The sequence below is a fragment of the Chionomys nivalis genome, chromosome 24, assembly GCF_950005125.1.
Source record: "Chionomys nivalis chromosome 24, mChiNiv1.1, whole genome shotgun sequence".
Lineage (NCBI taxonomy): Eukaryota > Metazoa > Chordata > Mammalia > Rodentia > Cricetidae > Chionomys > Chionomys nivalis.
In genome coordinates, this window is record NC_080109.1 from 38,612,539 (window position 1) to 38,632,632 (window position 20,094).

Below are 20,094 nucleotides of genomic sequence, written 5' to 3' on the forward strand. Positions count from 1 at the left end.
ATGGATCTCTGAGAGTTGTTGAAGCTGTTAGAAAGGACTTCGTGGAAAAGCAACTGCATTTGAAAGGGCTGAGATTAACTGGGCGGTGGTGGCATATGCCTTTAATCCCAGCACTCTGGAGGCAGAGACAGGTGGATTTCTGTGAGTTTGAGGCCAGCTTGCTCTACAGAGTGAGTTCCAGAACAGGCTCCAAGCTACAGAGAAACTGTGTCTTAAAAAACCAGAAAAGAAGAAGAAAAGGAGGAACAGGAAGAGGGGAAGGAGGAACAGGAAGAGGGGAAGGAGGAACAGGAAGAGGAAGGAGAAGGAGGAAGAAGAGGAAGGAGGAGGAGGAGGAGGAGAAGGAGGAGGAGGAGGAGAAGGAGGAGGAGGAGGAGGAGGAGGAGGAGGAGGAGGAGGAGAAGAAGAAGAAGAAGAAGAAGAAGAAGAAGAAGAAGAAGAAGAAGAAGAAGAAGAAGAAGAGGCTGTAATAGATATGAGAGGAGAGAATGTTCAACTAAAGCTGGTGCCCCTTCATCTCTCTTTATGGAACACTTGATATCTTCAGAAATATGGTAGTGAGGTGGACTTTGAAGGGCAGGGGAGGGGCCCCAGAATGCTACCTGTTTAGCTGAGCTCTGATAGGATATCATGGGAAAAGCTGGGCCAAAGGACAATGACCTGTGACCATAGTCCTTTGATGTGGCAAAAAGTGAGTCTGAAATGTTGAGACATTGGATTTGTCAGAAGTTAAGTATTTATTTGTCATTGCTTCTTCAATCTGCTTGTTGATTGAGGGCTATGTGCAGAGAAATAAAGCAGTCCAGTTATGAGCTCATATCTAGGATTTAAAAAACTAAGTTTAAGGTTTGCAGTAATTGAACCAGATGTTTCTCCTATGTCTGTCTGTCTTTCTTTCCTTCTCTCTCTTTCCTTCCCTCCCTCCCTCCCTTCCTTTTGTATGGACTGAGTGTGTTGCACAGGCTGGTCTTGAACTCATGGATCCAGACATCCTCTTCTCTTAGCCTCCCAAGTAGATGGGACTACATGCACGTGCCACTGTCTCCAGTATCCCAGCCAGCGGGATACAAACTGGGATCTCTGAAAAACCTAGGGGAGAGGAATGAAGGAGACAAGAGACACGAAAAATGACGGCAAGACAGGATTTCTGAGCAAGCCGTCCCGTTTATTCCCTCTCAGAGGCTGTTATATAGCAAAATGACAAAGAAGTGGGGGGGGGGGGAAGGGTGTCAGGAAACTCAGATCTGCTGGAATTCAGGTCCCGGAGACATCCCTAGCTGATAAATAATACTGAGGGTCTGTTATTGTTGACTAACAAAGGAAAATGCTACCTGATTCCAGAGTCTGGTGCCTGCAGGTTTTTGCTAGGAGATAAGATGTCAGGTTGATTTCCTAGACCCTGCAGAGAGAATAGAGGTAAATATTTTTCTTAACTTGTGAGCTTAAGATGGCTGTAACCAAATTGCAGATCTCAAAATACAGGTCTTTGCTTCCGGCACGTCTGCCCTTTTTAAGTATCAGAATGAGGCGAGTTAAAAGTCATCTGGTAGACGAGCGGGCATTAACCAGGGTGTGTGTCGGGGGGAACAGAGGCCCGATCCTCCCATGTTTAATTGGTGAGGGAAAGTTCTTTCCAACTTGGTGGAAGAGTTTTCTTTTCAGAGTTTCAGATGTCTTTTTGGGGAGGAGAAGGTCTAGGTTTTTATATCAATACCTCTGGACATCAACCTCTATGTAATCAGGCGTGTTCCTCAGGAGACCCAGAGACAGAATGCATGGTCTTCTCCCTGCAGTTTGTCTAGCACCCCTTCTGCTGGTGCCCATGTCTGTCGTGGACAGGCACACATATCTCTGGGTTTTATGTGGCTCCTATAGGAGACTCGCTCTCAAGGGGCTTCTTCTAGCCCTCGATCAGCCAGATCAAGCCGGTGATAATGGATCTGAATGGGCTTGGATGCCACCTGTTAGTAAATAAACTTAGTGAGCCTATTAAGGGCCCACGGTTCAAAAGCCATCAATAATAAAAATTCTAAAAGGGGTCCCAAAAGGGAAGGTAAGAGGGTGGTGACCCAGGGGAAACTATCCCTCCTCTTGCTCTCTCTGTTTTCTATGCTCTAATCCTTTTGTGACCTTAGCAAAACTGTCTCTAACTATCCCAGTGCGATCAGTATAGAAACAAAATTTCTCTTTTAGGGCAGTGCAAAGAGATTAAAAATCTAAAATTCTTAACATATGCATTAAACTCAAACATTTTACAGGGTGTGTCAAACTTTCTTCAACATCCATAAGCAGTTACAAATATCATTAGGTCAATTCCAGACCTTGTTATTGACAGACATTGTTATCAAACACCACCAGTTCCAGCCACCGTCAAACCCCAGTCTGCTCCCTTCTTTTTTTTTTTTTTTTTTTTTTTTTTTTTTTTTTTTTTGGTTTTTCGAGACAGGGTTTCTCTATAGCTTTGGAGCCTGTCCTGGAATAAGTGAAGAGGGGTTAGTATTTTAATCAAAATGAGTTCTGTGTCCCAAAGATTAAAACAGATGCTTAGTCTGCATATTAGCTCCAAAGCAAACAGAATTCAAACTGCAGAAAATTGTAGTCGTCATGGTCAGGTCATCTCAGCAGGGCATCTGTGTCTGCTCCCTGGTCTGGAAGCAGCTCAGCATTTGTGCTTCAGGGCAGGTGGGATCCTGGGTGAGGTGCGTTGGATTCAGCTACCCGAAGCACATCTTGGCAATTATCTCAGCCGGGTTTCTTTGTCTGGACTCTCTGGAGGCAGAATGACACCCTGTAGAGTGGTGCAGCAGGTCCTGCTATCAGGCACTCCTCTCCATGGGGGCAGGGAAGACTGGATCAAGGATTCCTCTCCAATTGTTTCTGGAACTCCTTTATGGGGTGTTTACAGCTATGACATCATCAGGTCCAGCTTTATTTTCTTTTTGTGGAAAAAAGCACAAACATATCCTTGACCCCAAATATATATAGGTCGGGTCTTTTCATAATGCATTGCAAGGTCTTTTTACCTTGCCTTAGTAAAGGTCACCTTGGTGTCATCATGTCAGATCTGTTTGCATCAGGATCTGTTTGCAACTTTTATAAGTTGCTTTCAAGGAGCCTTGGTATGCTCCACAATTTCTTTTTATTATTAACCATATATGCAGTTCTTCCATTGGAAGAGCTGTTTGTAAAACTTAGTATAAAATCCTTTAAGGACTTTTTAGCTATAACATTAGCAAAATATAGTTGTGTGAATTGTAGCAATGATCATCTGGGAAAAGATTATTATTCTGGCCTTTGAATTGAGCAAACACAATTGTCCAAGAATTACTATTTTAAAATTATTAATTAGTCTATTGCTTAGTATAAGAAACATTGATCATAGTCAATATTTTGTCAAACCATCTCCCAGATTTCATCCTGCTCTTTTGTACCAGACAAGCTACTGGTTTAAATTAAGATTTTAATATCTTAACTGACAAAACTGGGAAGGTGTAGCCATAAAAAGCATTTTGCTTTTTTCATAAAACTGTTGTAGAATAAGTTTGTACTTAATACATGCACTCGCCATAGCTGAATCATAATTAATATACTGTACTTGTACATTATTGTATACTTTACCTGTTGCTCTGTACTTTACCTGCTTGAGTACCTGTTAGGCAGCTTCTTTAAGCTTTCTATTGGAAATTGGCTCATTGTTTTTTGTAAGAATTTTACCTATTGGCTCAATATCTCCCATAAGAATATTATAACTAGGGCTTTAACCATTGTATATCTAATTAAAAGTTTGTAAGCTATCCTCCTCTTAAGTCGCAAGTCTGCCTAGCTGATAGGAAAATGGAAAAAGGACGCATTTTAACTAATGACGCTGGCCTCATTAGACATCAACATGTAGAAGAATGAAAAGAGACCCACATCCATCTCCATGTACAAAACTCAAGTTTAAATGAGTCAAAGGCCTCAGCATATAAAAATTACATTGAACCTCACAGAGAAAAAATTAGAAGTACACGTTGCCACATCTTAAACATAGCCTCAGTGGCATAAACGTTGAGAGAAACAATAAATTAGATCTCCCGAATTGAGAAGCTTTGGAATAACAAGACATACTATCAACCTATAGAATGGAAAAGATTTTTACTTATCATAAACCCACTCCAAAAACATATGAAGAACTCAGGAAATTAGTCATCAAAAAAATAATCCAATAAAAAGATATGTTACAGAGCTAAACTGAAAACTCTCAACAAATGAACTTAAAATGACTGAGAGACACTCAAAAAATGCTCAAGCATAACATCCTTTAACCATCAGAGAAATGCAAATCAAAACTCTGAGATTTCATCTTATCCTTGTAAAAATGACCAAGATTAAAAATTACTGCTAACAAGTTATGCTTAAGAAAATGTGGGTAAAGAGAAAACTCCATTGCTGGAAGTGCAAACTGACACAGCTGCTTTTGGATCATACATAATATGACTATTTTTTAAAATTAGGCAACCTTTTACCTTAAAACTCAGCAGTACCCCTTTTGGGCCTAAATACAAAAGTTGTTCAACCATACCATAAGGACATGTGCTCAGCTATGTTTTCAGAAGAATTACTTTATCATAGCCAGAATCTGAAAACAACCCAAAATGTACCTCTTTTACACCTAGGATAAATGAGACATCATCCTTTTAAATAGCCATGAATACCATAAAATATTTTGGAGTGACTCTAAGCAAGCAGGACTGAAGGATGGGTCCCTGAAAAACCTAGGGGTGAGGAATGAAGGAGACAAGAGACATGAGAAATGATGGCAAGTCAGGATTTCTGATCAAGCTGTCTCTTTTATGCCCTCTCAGAGGCTGTTATATAGCAAAACGACAAAGGGGGGAAGGGAAGGGTGTCAGAAAACTCAGGTCTGCTGGAATTCAGGTCCAGAGACATCCCTAGCTGATAAGTAAATACTGAGGGTCTATGATTGTTGACTAACAAAGGAAAATGCTAACTGATTCCGAAGCCTGGTGCCTGCAGGTCTCTGCTAGGAGATAAGATGCCAGGTTGATTTCCTAGACCCTGCAGAGAGAATAGAGGTAAATATTTTTCTTAACTTGTGAATTTAAGATGGCTGTAACCAAAATGCAGATCTTAAAATACAGGTCTTGACTTCCTGCACTCCAGCCTTAAAATGTCTCGACGAGGACATTTTCTTAATTCAGTAAAGTCTCTTTTGCCCTGGTTTTGTCTTCATAATGTTTTAGTTGGACAACACTTGTGACCTTGTTGGAGACAAACTGAAAGCAGAAACAAAATCTTATGACAACTTACAAACAGAGCCACTTAAATCTGTCTTTTTAGTTTATCAAAGATGGGTTTGTTTAACTGACTTAGGTTTCTTCCTTTTCAAATTTTGGTTTTCATGTTTGGCTTTTCAAGACAGGGTTTCTTTGTGTAACAGCCTTGGCTGTCCTGGAACTTACTCTGTAGACCATGCTGGCTTCAAACTTGAACTCACAGAGATCCTCCTGCCTCTGCCTCCCAAATCCTGGAATTAGAGGTGTGTGCCACTATGCCTGGTCATATTTAACTGACTTTCATGACAAGAATTGCATGTTAACCAAGATACAGTAAAAATATTAAGACAATGTCCATAATGATCATTTTAAGATTTGCATGCTTGAGTAGTTGTACATAGTTTAATTATCTCTCAGTGTTTAGTTGATGTCCATTTTCCTCTGTTGTGGTTAGAGCTGTCATCTGGGATGCTAGTGCCTTTTGCTATGCACATAGGTTTTACATCTGTCCTGTATATGATATTTTCCTGCACATAAATGAATATGCTTCTATGCTTGCATACTTGGCACAAACTCATTAGCTCTCTGGAAGGCCATAGATGGGGACTGAAGTGGTCACAGTCCCCAGACTAGTCACTTCTGCTGTGGGAAGTCTCTTTGACTTTGGAGTGTTATGCAAATACCACTTCCTGCAATTTGTTTTGTTTTGAGATGGGTTCTCTTTGTTGCTCAGGCTAACCTGGAACTCACTGTGTAGACAATGCTGGCCTTGAATTTTTGATATCTTCTGCTTCCAAGCAATTACAGGTGTGCAACACTACTTACTTATTGTCCATCATTTCAATCTCTGTTGTTATATGAAAAAGGGTTGGTGTACACTGTAGTGATACAGCAATGGCCTCCAACTTCTGTTACTGGCTATTGAACCTAAGATGTTTTTATAATTGAATTTTAGTTAATTTTTTATCTCTCTCTCTCTCTCTCTCTCTCTCTCTCTCTCTCTCTCTCTCTCTCTCTCTCTCTCTCTCTATGTAGAGAGGTCAGAACACAGCTTTACAGAGTCAGTTCTCTGTTTCTACCTTCATGTGGGTTCCGGGGATTGACCTCAGGTCACTAGGCTTAAACAGCATTCACCTTTACCTGTTGAGCCATTTCATGAGGTCTGATTTTAGTTAGTGATACATGTATCTAATAAGATGCTGAAACTGGGTATGGGGCAATGGTAAGTTCAAGGCCATCCTGGACAACTTAGCTAGACCTTGTCTCAGTATATAGTTTTAAAAGGAGCTGGGGATGTAGCTTAGTGGTATTAGTGTGACTAATAGCAACAGGCTCTTGGGGTTAATCTCAGTGTCACAGACAAGCAAAGGGAAACAAAACCATTAGAACCATATAGAAAAGCACAGGGTGGTAAACGCATTCCATGTGACGGCAGGCTTTCTGCTCCTCTCCACCATCTTGACAATTACATAGCCTGCACATTTTCTAAGAGATATTTGGGGACCAAAAGGTATGCACACAAGTGTGTACAGGAACGGGCAGAGCAGACAGGAAGGAAGGCTCAGCAGGACACACGTGCCTGGCTTTCCCACACCGAACTGCATTTTGTTTCCATCAGTGTTGTGACTGACGACAGTGCGGAGTGACTTCATTGTTTTCAGGGGTACTTTACATTACTACTTCCTATTGATGGGTCTTTTTTTTGTTCCCAGTCCCCTGTTAGAAACAGTGCTCCAACAAGTAGCCTACCCTGATTGAATTTAAATGTGGCATAAATGCTACACAGGAGACTGCTGGGAAAATAGTAGATGCATATAAAATTAACATAAGTGTTGTTAAATTTCCTTCCAGAAAAGCCAGACTTGATGGCACAAGCCTGAAATCCCAGCTTTAGGGGACCAAGTGGGGATGATGGGTTAGGCTGAGGCAGGAGGATCACCAGGAGTTCAAGATCAGCTTGGGATACAAACTGAGAGTCTGTTTCAAACAACAACAAAAATAAAAGCAAAAATACCTTTCAGGTGTTTGCAACATTTGTTCCCAACAACATGTACGACAGCATTTCTCAAACCCGGACTAATTTGATAAATCTTTAATCAGCTGCAAACATAAGAAACAAATCTCACTGATTTGCATTCAATCCATTATTGAACTTCATGCTTTGGACATTTTAAATCAAGTTTCTCTCTGTAACCAATTTGTGAACAGATCCAGATCCTACTGGATAGCGAGGAAGTCAAGAGATGTACCTAATTCTTTGTTCCGAAGCAATATGGGGAAGGGACGTTCAGGACCGTCCTGTCTGGATTTGCTGCTTCTGGGTACGGTGGCGTGCTATGTTCTGATTGTACGTTAGTATGCTGCATGAAGTTAGCGAACCTCAAAGAAGTAGGACTAGTGCTATAAGAATGGAACTAAACCACACTGTAGGCTGGCTCTATTGGCACATTATTAAGACCCTCCCCCATTCATTATTTTATTTTGAAGAGTCCACAAGCAAGTGCAGGACTAAGTACTTTTGCGTATATATCCTCAAATCAGGCCACCGAATGTTCAACAGGGGACCTTGAATCATGCAGGAGATATTGTAAAGCCAGGAAAAAAAAAAGACACACTTATCCTGAAAGGGGAGGGAGGATCCCGACGGTGCCTCCCCTTGCAACATATAAGAAAACCCTGCATTATCGCAAGAAAATAATATATACCTCTCCCCTTCTCTAGGCCCTCTTGGATCCTAGAGTCTTTTATAGAGCGTTGCATGTTAAAAAGTGAGAAGCGGGGAAGAGCACGAGAGCGAGGCAACACTCGAGTCCCACCCACCCCTTTCCGATGGAGGGGGAGGTCGCGCTGCGCACCGCTTTTTGTGTGGGATTCCCCGGACCTGGTCCTGGACAGCTGGAGATTGCATCCCCGAGGTGCTGACTACGGCGGGCTGGGCTCCGTGCTCGGGGACCCCGGGACCTCCCCGGCTCCGATTCCAGTGTCCCCACCCGCTCGGCATCCCCCTCCCCGGCGCTGCGGCTGGCGCGCGCCCCGCCTGACGCTGCAGCTGGGCCGGCGACTCGCCATTGGATTAAAAATAGCAGCTCCCGCCCGCTCGCCCGCCCGCCCGGGCAAGGGCCGTATCTCCTCAGCTGGAGCCGAGCCTCAGCCGGATCGGACCTCCAGCCCGCACGGCAGCAGCTCCCGGGTCCCGCTCTTCCGCTGCGCTGCGCTCCTTCCCAGGCCCGCTGCGCTCCGCGGCCATGCAGCGCCGGGGCGCCCTGTTCAGCGTGCCGAGCGGCGGCAGGAAGATGGCTGCAGGGGACCTGGGCGAGCTGCTGGTACCGCACATGCCCACGATCCGCGTGCCCAGGTCGGGGGACCGTGTCTACAAGAACGAGTGCGCCTTCTCCTACGACTCCCCGGTAAGGAAGATCCCTGGCGTGGTCGCGCAGCCGGCGGCCTAGGAACTGGGTGACGCGCGGGGCAGGGGACCAGATGAACTGCGGGCCGGGAACCTCGATCTCCTCCTGCTGCTTCTCCTGGCCCAGGGTTTGGCTCCCCAGCACCAAGCGGAGCCTCCCCGGGCTGCGGCGGCCGAAGACAAAGTCCTCTAGGGCCTTTGCTCTGCTAGCTTGCGGCTGGGCTGCCAGGGCCCCGGGCCATCAGCATCCCGCCCACAACTCCAGCACCGAGAAAGGCCAGAAAGAGTTAGTCCAGGGTTCCGAGCTGCTTTCCCGGGTGACAGAGGGCGGGGACGTGGTAGGTGAGAGTTCCCTAGCCCGCGGCGCGCACAGCTAGCCTCTCTAATCTCGAGTCTCTCTTTTCCTTGCCCAGGGTTTCCCACTGCGGGACAATGCTGATGGCCTCTGAGCTCGCCTCCTCCTACTTCCCACTTCCATCCTATTCCTTTCTGGCCATTGTCAGGTCCGGGTGGTCCACTTGGGCCACAGAAATAAGGGGCCTGTCGCTAGCTTATGATGGCTCCCTAAGCCTTTCTCAAATCCTCCCCTTCCAAGTGAGTCACTGGACTGACGTGAGCTATCTGAATTATTAAAAGTTCACTCCCGAATCGTGACCCCGCAGGAGGAGGGGAAGTTAAAAGGCATCCTGGTCTTCCACCGGGGAGCCTGGTAGAGGTTTCCAACCCGGTGGGTTGTGAGCTTGTGTGAAAGCTTGCGAAGCAGAAGCAGGGTGAAATGCCCCTCTCAGTAGTCAAAATGGGCTTCAAAGTGACTCAGCTGTCTGGCGGCTATCTGCCTTTTTGAGGACCAGGCTATTTTTATCCCTCCACTTTGGATCTCATATGTCACCCAGCAGGTCTTGGGGCATCGCGAGGTGCATGGGTTGGAGGGAGAGGCAGGTTTCACAGAAGTTGTACAACATGTTATTCTTAGAATATAGTTATTGGGGGGAGGACCCCCCAAATGAGTGGTAAAATTTCAGAAATTCCCCTCCCCCCTTTAACCTGTGGATTGATTTGGGGGGTGGTGGTGAGCCTCATTTTGTTTGGTATACACTGGAGTTCTGGGTGGTGAGCATTAATTTGTTTGGTATACATTGGTGTTCTGGCGTTATTATCTCTTCTAGGATTATTTCATTTTTGTATTGTGCTGTTTTAGACGATTTGGATACAAATTACAAATAATTGACAAATTTGTTAATTGTTTATTTTCATATCTTTTAAAAAAGACCCAGGTAGAGTGGAGTGAAAGATTACATTTAATAGCATATTCTGACCATATTACTCACAGTGACGTCATTGCATCCTGTTACCTCCAACGTTCTTGGAGAGATCGTTTTCAGGTTGTGTGGACCCTGTGGGGTAGGTTATATTAAAAACCCCCGAAGAGTGGAGCATGGCTAGCGTCTGGCTTAGACAGAAGGTGGCCTAACTTTTCAGGACCCGTAAAATGGCTTTCTCCACGGTGGACTGGTTGCTCTGCTCATAGACTTTTACTGTGGGGTAGATGTGAGAAGTTAGTCAATTGTTGTCACTGGTTTCCACAGATGGGAAGGAACTGGAGCTTTCTGTGTGCTAGACAGCGCTCTAGAAGTTTCTTGTCGGTGTGAGCGATGATTTCATGCGTGTTGCCGTGGTTCCGTGGGAGGGGGGACTGGGTCCTTTTACAGGCTATGATTCATCTTATTTCGTTATATGTATTTCAGGGAAGATGACGAGGGCTTATAACTTGATAATTTAGAGCAGGGTGCCTGGTACTGTGATGTCTTCCGTGTGGTGCTTTAACAGTTCACTGAGAATCCAGTGTGTTTTGAGCACTTGACTTTACCAGCTCACCAATGTGATAAACACAGTTGGGTGATGCCAAATATGCAGAATTTTCATTCATAAGTGTTGTGAGGCTTCGAGAGAAAGGTCAAAACCGTTACATTGGGGTGGGGGTGAGGGAGGACATCTTCCTTTGGGATAATTTTGAAAAGGAGAGTTGAGACAGAAGACAAAGGAGGTGGACATTCCAAGCAAGGGGCAAACACACAAACTTTTCCTTTTTGTTTGCCTGTAGTGCACTGGAAATCGAAACGACTGATTTGGCCAAGTGTGATAGTTTTCTGGTTGCTGAGATAAAATCCCTGACGAGAGCAGCCGCTGAGAGGCAGGATTTACGTTGGCTCACTGTGCAGTGTGAGTTAGACAGATGGCACGGTGGTGCAGCTGGGGCTGCTCAAGGAAGCAGAAAGCTCAGGCCAACTTGAGAAGCAGCCATAGTAACCCCCCCCCCCCCCCCGTGACCCGTGGCTCTAGGCAGACTGTACCAAAGGTTCTGCCACCCCATCCCAGTACCACCCCCTGGGAAGAGGGGAGTCACGTCATGGCATCAAGTAAGATGTGACTTCAGAATCAAGACGGGAGGGGAACGAGGGCCTTGGATCCTGAAAAAGTACTTTATATCTATCATCTATCTATCTATCTATCTATCTATCTATCTATCTATCTATCTATCTATCTATCTATCTATCTGACTTTTGTGCTGGGTTTGAACTCAGGGCTTTATACATGCTAACCTCATACTCTATACTGATCTTGGTTTTAGGTTCTTATACATGTTAGACAAGTATTCTGCCAGTGAGTCATATCCCTAGTTTTCTTTTTCTGATTTGAAATAGGGTCTCACTGAGTGGCCGAGACAACTTACTTGCACTTCCTCTGAACCCCAGGCTGACTCTGAACTTGGGATTTTTCCACCCCAATCTCCTAACTAGCTGGTATCACAGGTCTGTGCCATCAACCCGTGCTTAGAAAGCTATTTTCACGTTGATTTTTAAAAGAAAGTATTTAGTTGATTAATTAGTGTGTGTTTCTGTCTGGTGTCTGTGTTTTGTGTGTTTGTGTGTGTTTATGTGTGCATGTTTGTGTGATGCACACACATGAGCCATGACTTGCTTGTTGAGGTCAGAGGACAACATGCCAGCAAAAATGGAGTCTGTTTTCTCTTTCCATCACTTGAGTTTTGGGGATTGAATTTAACTGCTCAGGTTTAGTGGCAAGCACCTTTGTGTGCTGAACCATTTCGCTGGCTTGTGAAAAGCTACTTTTAGTAACATGATTTCATGTGTGTTATGGCTTGAATATGAAATACCCCTTGTAGGTTCATATGTTAGGTTATTTCCCAGCTTAGGATATTGCTACTTTGGGAGATTCTGTAAACTTCAGGACAGTAGATCTAGCAGAGGAAGAGAGTTAATGGGGAATGGGTCTTTGGTTGGTGGCCTTGTTGGTCCCTTCCTGGCTCTCTGCTCCTGCCTGCCAGGAGGAAGGAAGCACCTCTACCCTTGTCACACCTATACCACTGTGGTGTCTCTGCCCAAGTGCGTGAGGCCACATGACCATGAGCGAGGTAAATAGTGATCCCTCCACTCCAGTTGAATACAGTGATGTAAAGTAGGTATTTTACAGAGGGGATGGAAGAAGACAGTGATTACAAGTGTTTGTGTAATGGATGTAGCAGGCCCTAGGCACAGTTATGAGAACTTTGCAGGCTGTAGTGTGTTGGACAGTGTGAAACTCACTTTTATGCTCCTCATCTCCTTCCTTCCCGCGAGAGGAGGGCGTCTCAGCCTGTAGGTCTTGAACCCCACAGGCTGCATATCAGATCTCCTGCAAATCAGATATTTACATTACGATTCGTAACAGTAGCAAAAATTTCAGTTATGAAATAGCAACGAAAATAACTTTTTGGTTGGGGGTCACCATCTTATGGGGACCTGCATTAAAGGGCTACAGCACCAGGAAGGGTGAGGACCGCTGCTTCAGAGTTCAGTAGAGACAGGTGCTAAAGACACGTTTGTCCCCTTCCCCACTTTGGCTTTGCCCAGATCTGGCCTCTGGCTCTCAGTGTGTTCAGCTCACCTCTCCTTGACTTGGTTCATCTACGAAGTCTGTGATGTCCTTCCTGGCGGAGCTGGGTGTCAGCTATTGAGATGAACGTTTCAAGAGGTGAAGGCAGGGATTGTGTTGGCCCCCATCTAGTTACTTCCTCCAGGGATCCAGCGTGAGTCTCTAGGGGCAGCTGTTCTCCATGCGTGTACTTGGTTCTCTTCTGTTTGTAGCTCTAGTGAGGCCAGTCTGTGGCTTTTCACTCTGCAGCATGCATTTCCTTGTCCAATATTGCCTTCCCTGGTGGTCTTTGATCAAGGCTCTTTCTCTCCTATTCCTGGCTCCATCTGGCCCCTGGTGCCTATGCTGGATATAGTCTGTGTTGTATCCAGGCTCCTGCACTTAGGTGTCGTCTCTTCCATTCTGCCTTTCTTTCAGTTTATTTTATTCCTTTAATTCTTATTTTTGAATTATTTACAAGATGTGAAGTCTTGGACGGAGCAGGGCGTTCAGTTCAGGGCACACCACTCTCCTCTGATGCAGAGCCAGCCTCTCCTCTGGCCCTTATTGTCTACCTATCTTTTGTTGTCTTACCCATCTTTTTGTTGCTATGACAAAATCCATGACAAAGCCACTGCTTTGGCTGATGGTTGAGGGTGCAGTCCATTCTGGCAGGGAATTCATGGTGATAGGAGTTCAAGGAAGCTAGTCACCTTGCATCCACAGGCGGGAAACAGGGAAGTGAATGCTGGTTTGCTTTTCTCATTTTTATTCAGTTCAGGACCCCAGCCCATGGGATAGTGTCTCTAACCCATCCTAGAAACCCCCTCAGCGACATGGCCAGAGGTTTGTCTCCTGGGTGACTGTCAAGCTAACAGTCAATGTCAACCATCACACTGGCCTTTTCTTGGCTCGCTGAAAACCAGGAGGCTGAGAGAAGGCTTAGAACAGGCAGCTCCTGCTGGAAAGCTGTCTCAGGGAAGGCAAAGGGACAGTGACAGGAGGAAGGACAGCCCTGGCTTCTGGAGCCTGCAGCTGGCAACAAGTCCCCGGGAGGGGAAGCCTGGAATGCACCCCCAGCCTTCTTCTGGACGGGCAGCAGAGGGAGAGAGTATTTATCTTCTACTCCCAGCCCCATCCCCCTGCTGGGAGAGTGTTGATTCAGGACACACCCTCACTTTCCAGCTCAGCTCAGCATTTGTTCTGGAAGGCCCCTTCAGTGCCTGAGGCTTCCAGGAGCAGCAGCAGCCAAGAAGAGCCATTCAGCAGCTCACAGGTCGCCATGTGCACCCAGGGGACCAGAGAAGCAGAGGACTGTCCCGGAACCTCTTAGTTCCCTTCCAGGAGTAGGACTGTTTGCAAAGAACCTTCTCTCCCATTTCCCAAGTTTCTTAGATGGTGACATCATGGCTGGTTGCCTGTCTTCCCGGGAGTCATAAAATCCTAGCGGAGAAGGGCCTGATAGTCACAGCTGACTGACTTAGCCAGCCAGGGAGGTTTGAGAGCACATCTGCTTGTGGGAACCTTCATGTTAGGGGTTTGGTAGATCTCCCTGAACATGTCCGCCATGTGTCACTGACACACCTGCAGCAGCACCTCACATGGGCTTAACCTGTGCTCCCAGGTGACAGCACCATCATACCCCGGAACTGTTAGAAATGGGGTTTCTTGCATCCCAGCCCAGATCTCCTGAAACAAACGGCACAGGAGGCTGGCTATTTGTGTTTTAGACACAGTCTCCTAAGGATTGGGGAGATGGCTCACTCAGTGAAATACTCGTCATGTAAGTGTGCGAACTTGAGATTGGATCCCCAGACCTCATGTAAAAAGCTGGGCATGGTGGTGAGTGCTGTAATCCCAGTGCTGAGGAGACAGGAGGATCCCTGGGGCTCGCTGGCCAGCCAGTCTAGCTGAATTGTCCAGCTCCAGGCTTAATGAGAGACTTTGCCTCAAAAGATAGGGTAAGGAACAATTGAGGACGACATCTAACATTAACCTTTAGTCTCCCTGTGCATATAATGCACACATACCCCCATGCACAAACACGTGAATACACATACATACACACATGGATGTATTCCCCCATACACAAACACATGAACACACATATACACACATGGATGTATACCCCTATACACAAACACGTGAACACACATACATACACACATGGATGTATACCCCATACACAAACACGTGAACACAAACATACACACATGGCTGTACACCCACATACACGAACACAGGCGCACATACATATATGCACATATACTGGCACACAAACACGTACTCCCTCTGCTTTTGTGAATTGTTCCACTGCAAACATAGCATCTCTTTCTCCAAACACCCCACTCTGCCAGTCACTAGATCTGGGGTAGCCTCCTCTCTCCCTTACATGCCAATGCTCAAGCGTCCACTCTTGCTAGGCCCTTTTAGAAGCTTCTTAACCAATGACTTTCCCTCTAATCTCACACTCTGTCCTCTGGAACCTTTCTAGAATGCCTGTTTGATATTATTTCCTGCCCAGAACTGCCCAGTGCTGCTGTTCAGATGACAACATTTCAGCTTCTCTGTTGTAGAATATTATTTTAAGATGTGTTACTTTTGTTTATGCTATGAGACATTTGTTTAATGATTAAACAATGATATGTTGAATTTTTTATGTTGCATTTGTTTAACTCTGTGAAGCTGTGTTATTTTGCCTGTCTAAAACACCTGATTGGTCTCAGAAAGAGCTGGACAGCCAATAGCCAGGCAGGAGAAAGGATAGGCAGGGCTGCCAAGCAGAGAAAATAAATAGAAGGAAGAATCTGTAGAGAGAGAGAGAGAGAGATCAAGAAGCAAGAGAAGGAGGAGGAGGACTCCAGTTGCCAGTCACCCAGCTACACAGCCAGCTACGGAGTAAGAGGTAAAGAAAGGTATACAGAATAGAGAAGGGAAAAGCCCAGAGGTAAAAGATAGATGGGATAATTTGAGAAAAGCTGGCAAGAAACAAGCCAAGCTAAGGCTGGGCATTCTTAGAAAAAGAATAAACCTCTGTGTGATTTATTTGGGAGCCGGGTGGCAGGCTCCCCCAAAAGAGCCAAAAGAATAATAAAAGCCCCAACTACATACTTTACTTTGCTGACCCACCTGTCTAATGCTTGCTCCCGACGCCTGTCTGGTCTCAGGAGCTCCACACCTTACCCGTCTACCTGGCTCTGACGTTCTCCCCAGGGTGGCCACAGTCATGCCTTAGAGCTGGCTCAGCTGTTGACTGTGAGAAACCCTGCCCGCCCACTCAGTTAGGTAGGCTCTACTCTGTTTCTTTCTCCTCTGCTTTCATTTGTTTTTAAGCACCTTTTTTTTCACTGTGGGATGCAGATTGTTCAAAAAGGAAAAGAGCAGAAAAGTGAAAATTACACTGTTTGTAAGCCTGTGTTACTAAGCCTGAACCTTTTCTGATGGCTTGTCTCTTTCAAACCCTGTACTTATATTTTGGAATAAAAATATTACTCCAAATATTCAGTGTGGTATTTTAATTTCACTATGTTATTGCTGAAGTCCTAAATTTGATGCTTGAGATGCCAGGGAATGGTGTCTTGGGTGTTTTGTGCACTGTGCCTCTAAGTGCCCCAGGAGCTTTGTAGAATGGACCGCATGACATCCCCCAGAGAGGATGAGAGGCCTGATCTCTCTGGATGCCACCAGGACTGTGCTGCCATCTGTGTTTAGAAGTGTGCGATTGACCCGAGACCCCTTGTCTGTTTGCACAGTGACTGCCTGGATGAGAGCCGAGACATCAGGACAGTAGCAGAGACACAAATATGATGGATTTGTGCATGCCCAGTACTGGCCTGAGACAGTGCCTGGGTGCAGGAGACTGTGTATTTCCAGTGATGAGAAGCAAAAACTTGGGGTTCAGCAGTGCATAGAGTGCTTGCTCAGCATGTACACAGCTCTTGTCTGTCCCCAGAAACGCATGAAACCAGGGTAATAGTGCAAGCCTGTCATCCTAGCCTAAGAGAGATGGAGCCAAGAGGATCAGGAGTTCAAGATCATCCTCCAGTAGCTAGTGAGTTCAAGGCCACCCTGGACTACATGAAACCCCAATCCCCCCACACCTCCATTTTGTTTTGTGTCACTGAGTCAGTGTCACGTCTTATGTAGACCCCCACCATTCAGCCTGCACTGGGGTAGGTGACAGAGGAGACAGAGGCGTATGGGCAAGAAGAAAGTGACAGATCTCTGTGCCTTCTACTTGAATGTGTCTGTTATGGCACCAATAAGCATTGGGGACATCCTCTTGTGTCCTAGGGGTACAATAACTGGCAGAAGGGAGATCGTTACTGTCGCTACCCTCTTTCACAGGTAAAGAAACAGTCAGAGAGGGCTCATTCAGAGTCTGGGGTGTAACAGGTGTGATGTAAGCTCTGATGTATTATGTGATTGGAACCCTCCTGGACGGGGATGGGATCATCATGAAGGCATGAGGCCTTTCACGTGTTTGAGTCAGAAAACTGTCTTCAGGAAGAGTAGGTCAGTGGGGAGACTGGGCAGCAGGACTGATCACTATTCCAGGGACTAGAGAGAGGATCATGGTCTTGATCAGTTTCGATCTGGTGGAGATCTGGCGGTGGTGACAAATACCTGTGATCCCAGCACGTGGGAGGTGGAGGCAGGAGGACCAAGAGTTCAGGCCCAGCCTTGGTTTCGTTGGCAAGTTCAAGGATAGCCTGGGCTATATAAGACCCTGTCTGCAAACAGATTAGTTTGGATGGACAGGCTTCTTAGGAGCGAGGGGGTAGAGAGAGGCTGGAGGCCAGGTGGTTGCTCTTCTAGAAGAGGAATGGAGACTAGGGGCATGGTGGGGAGTTGGAAACCTGGAGCAAAGGGTCCCAATAGACAGTTGCTTTTGCCCTAGAGGATCCATTCGTGGACAATGGTCATGGGGATGGAACTTGGGGGGGTGGGCCATGAGGAAGGTGAGACAGGATATACAAGTGTATTGGGACTTTGTCCTGGCTGGGAAGTTAGGAACAGGAGGGACCTCCAAGGCCTGGGATCCGGGAATGTGGTGGTCTGAGAACTCTGGATTTGTGAGGGGCTGGGAACGTCTTCTGTGTCCCTGGGAGCCTCCTCTGTGTCCCTGGGGGCCACCTCTGTGTACCTGGGAACCTCCTCTGTGTCCCTGGGAGTCACCTCTGTGTTCCTGGGTGTCACCTCCGTGTGCCTGGGACTCACCTCTGTGTCCCTGGGTGTCACCTCTGTGTGCCTGGGAATCATCTCTGTGTGCCTGGGAACCTCCTCTGTGTGCCTGGGAGTCACCTCTGTGTCCCTGGGAACCACCTCTATGTCCCTGGTAGCCACCTCTGTGTCCCTGAGAGCCATCTCTGTGTCCCTGGGAATCATCTCTGTGTGCCTGGGAGTCATCTCTGTGTGTATTCCTGGAATCTTTGGAGGAAGCAGTGCCTGCTATATCCTTCCTGCCTTTCCTCTGACTAATTCCAGTTCAGGTACCCTCAGGCAGGAGCCTGGGTTAGTATTTCCTCCAGACACATGAACAGGCTATATCACAAGCTGTTCTGGGCAGAATACATGTGACTTCACACCACCGTGGAGTAGATTCGTAGTGTGTACTTAAGGAGAAATGCCTTAAAAGACACTTGTAAGTGGCTGCAATTGTGCAGACTTTCTCCTCAAGAAGTCAGATGTCGGTTTCTGTGCCCTGGCTGATTCTTTGGGTGTGACTGTGGAGGAGGGGTGACCAGGACATAGGCGTCCCTGTTCCCAGCAGTTCTTCGAAACAGGATTGGCGGTCTGCTGACGGGGTGTGGGGGGGTAGGCCAGAACATTGGATGGCCAGGAGGAAAGAGAAGGTAAGAACAGGAATGTGGGGTTGAGAGTATAAAAGCAAGGTGAAGCTAATTCTTGAATTGTATTTTGGGGGCAAAACTGAATAGGGTAGGGCTGAATAGTTCATGTGCATGGCTACTTGTAGTTCACTGTATGGGATAACGGGTCTCCAGCCTGAGACTTTGTGAGTGCGAATTTTCTCTCCAGGGCCCCCGTTTGGTTTCAGAAACAGCAGATGAGAACGGTAAGCCTCAGGATTCCCAACCCTTCGGGTGGTTCAGCAGCGTCTTCCAGCCTAGTCCTCGAGGTCGTGGAAACTGTTCTGGGTAGGGTGAGTTTAGCTAGAAGCGGCCTCTTTACAGGGAGTCAGCCACCCTTTGACATCTGAGAAGGGCACACCTCTCCTCTCTCTACAGGAAAGCCTGGCCGAGTGCCTGGCCCAGGCCCCTCACTCTAGTTGGGTGGCTGGCCCTGCCTCTTCTGCCTCGAGCGCAGCAGCCTGGAAGGAAAAGCTGCTCTTTTTTTTGCATGCTCTGGCAGCCACTGCGGTGCTTGCTGACAGCCGCCCACCCGACTCCTGCCAATAGAATGACATCTGCTTCTCAGAAATACTAGTCAGCCTTGTGGGGCAGGCTGGCCTGGTTCAGTCTAGCCCCTACTCCTTAATAGCCATGTGACCTTAGCAGGGGCTTCATTTCTGGATGTCTAGGGGAGGTTAGGGGTCCCCAGCCTAGGACATGTGTAATCCTGCTGCCTGTTGAACATGTCTCTCTGCTGTTCTGTGTAGTGACTGTCTTAGTCAATCGTTCAGTCGCTGTGAAGAGACGCCAGGACCATGGCAAGTCTTATAAAAGAAAACATTTAATTGGAGCTGGCTTACAGTTTCAGAGGTTTAGTCCATTATTGCCATGATGGGCACACAGGCAGATTTGGTGCTGGAGAAGTTGAGAGTTCTGCATCCTGCTCCGTAGGCATCGGGAAGAGAGAGACACTGGACCTGGTATGAGTTTTTGAAACCTCAAAGCCTACTGCCATTGACATACCTACCCCCAAAAGGCCACACCCACACTCACTCCTATAAGGCCACACCTCTTTATCCTGTCAAATAGTGCCATTCCCTAAACCTTCCAATATACGAGCCTATGGGGGCCACTCTTATTCAAACTAGCACAGTATCCATGATCTTTGGTCTGTGTTTCTTGTGTGTGTGTCCTCTGAGAAGAGAATGACGCTGCTCTCACAAGAGCTTCTCTTGGGGTTGACCAGTGGTTCTCAGCCCGTGAGTTGCAACCCCTCTGGGGGTTGAACAACCCTCTCACAGAGGTCACCTAAGACCATCTGCATATCAGATATTACATTACAATTCATAATAGTAGCAAAATTACACTTATGAAGTAGCAATGAAAATAATTTTGTGGTTGTGGGAAGGGTCACCACAACATGAGGAACTGTGTTAAGAGGTCATAGCATTAGGAAGATTGACAACCACTGGGCTTGACAAACAGGCATTGGTTCTCGGTGATCCTGTGAGATGTTGGGCTCACTGTGAGAATTATGGACCTTAGGATTTGCTGACTTTTTGAGTGAATCCCCATGTAATACTTCTCATACTTGTATCATCTTATCAAGAAAGGCTTTTATGGGCTTGCCTGGGAACCCACTCCTCAC

General features: G+C 46.5%; 1 protein-coding gene across 2 annotated transcripts in view; it reads left to right on the top strand.

Annotated features, from left to right (window-relative positions):
• Positions 1-8,281: 8,281 nt before the first annotated feature.
• Usp13 (ubiquitin specific peptidase 13) overlaps positions 8,282-20,094 on the top strand; it is a 113,310-nt gene continuing 101,497 nt past the window's right edge. For both annotated transcript variants that reach the window (XM_057756900.1, XM_057756901.1), the window contains exon 1: positions 8,282-8,683. In XM_057756900.1, the coding sequence (XP_057612883.1) occupies positions 8,522-8,683 (162 nt within the window). In that variant the 5' untranslated portion in view covers positions 8,282-8,521. The remainder of the gene's footprint in view (positions 8,684-20,094) is intronic.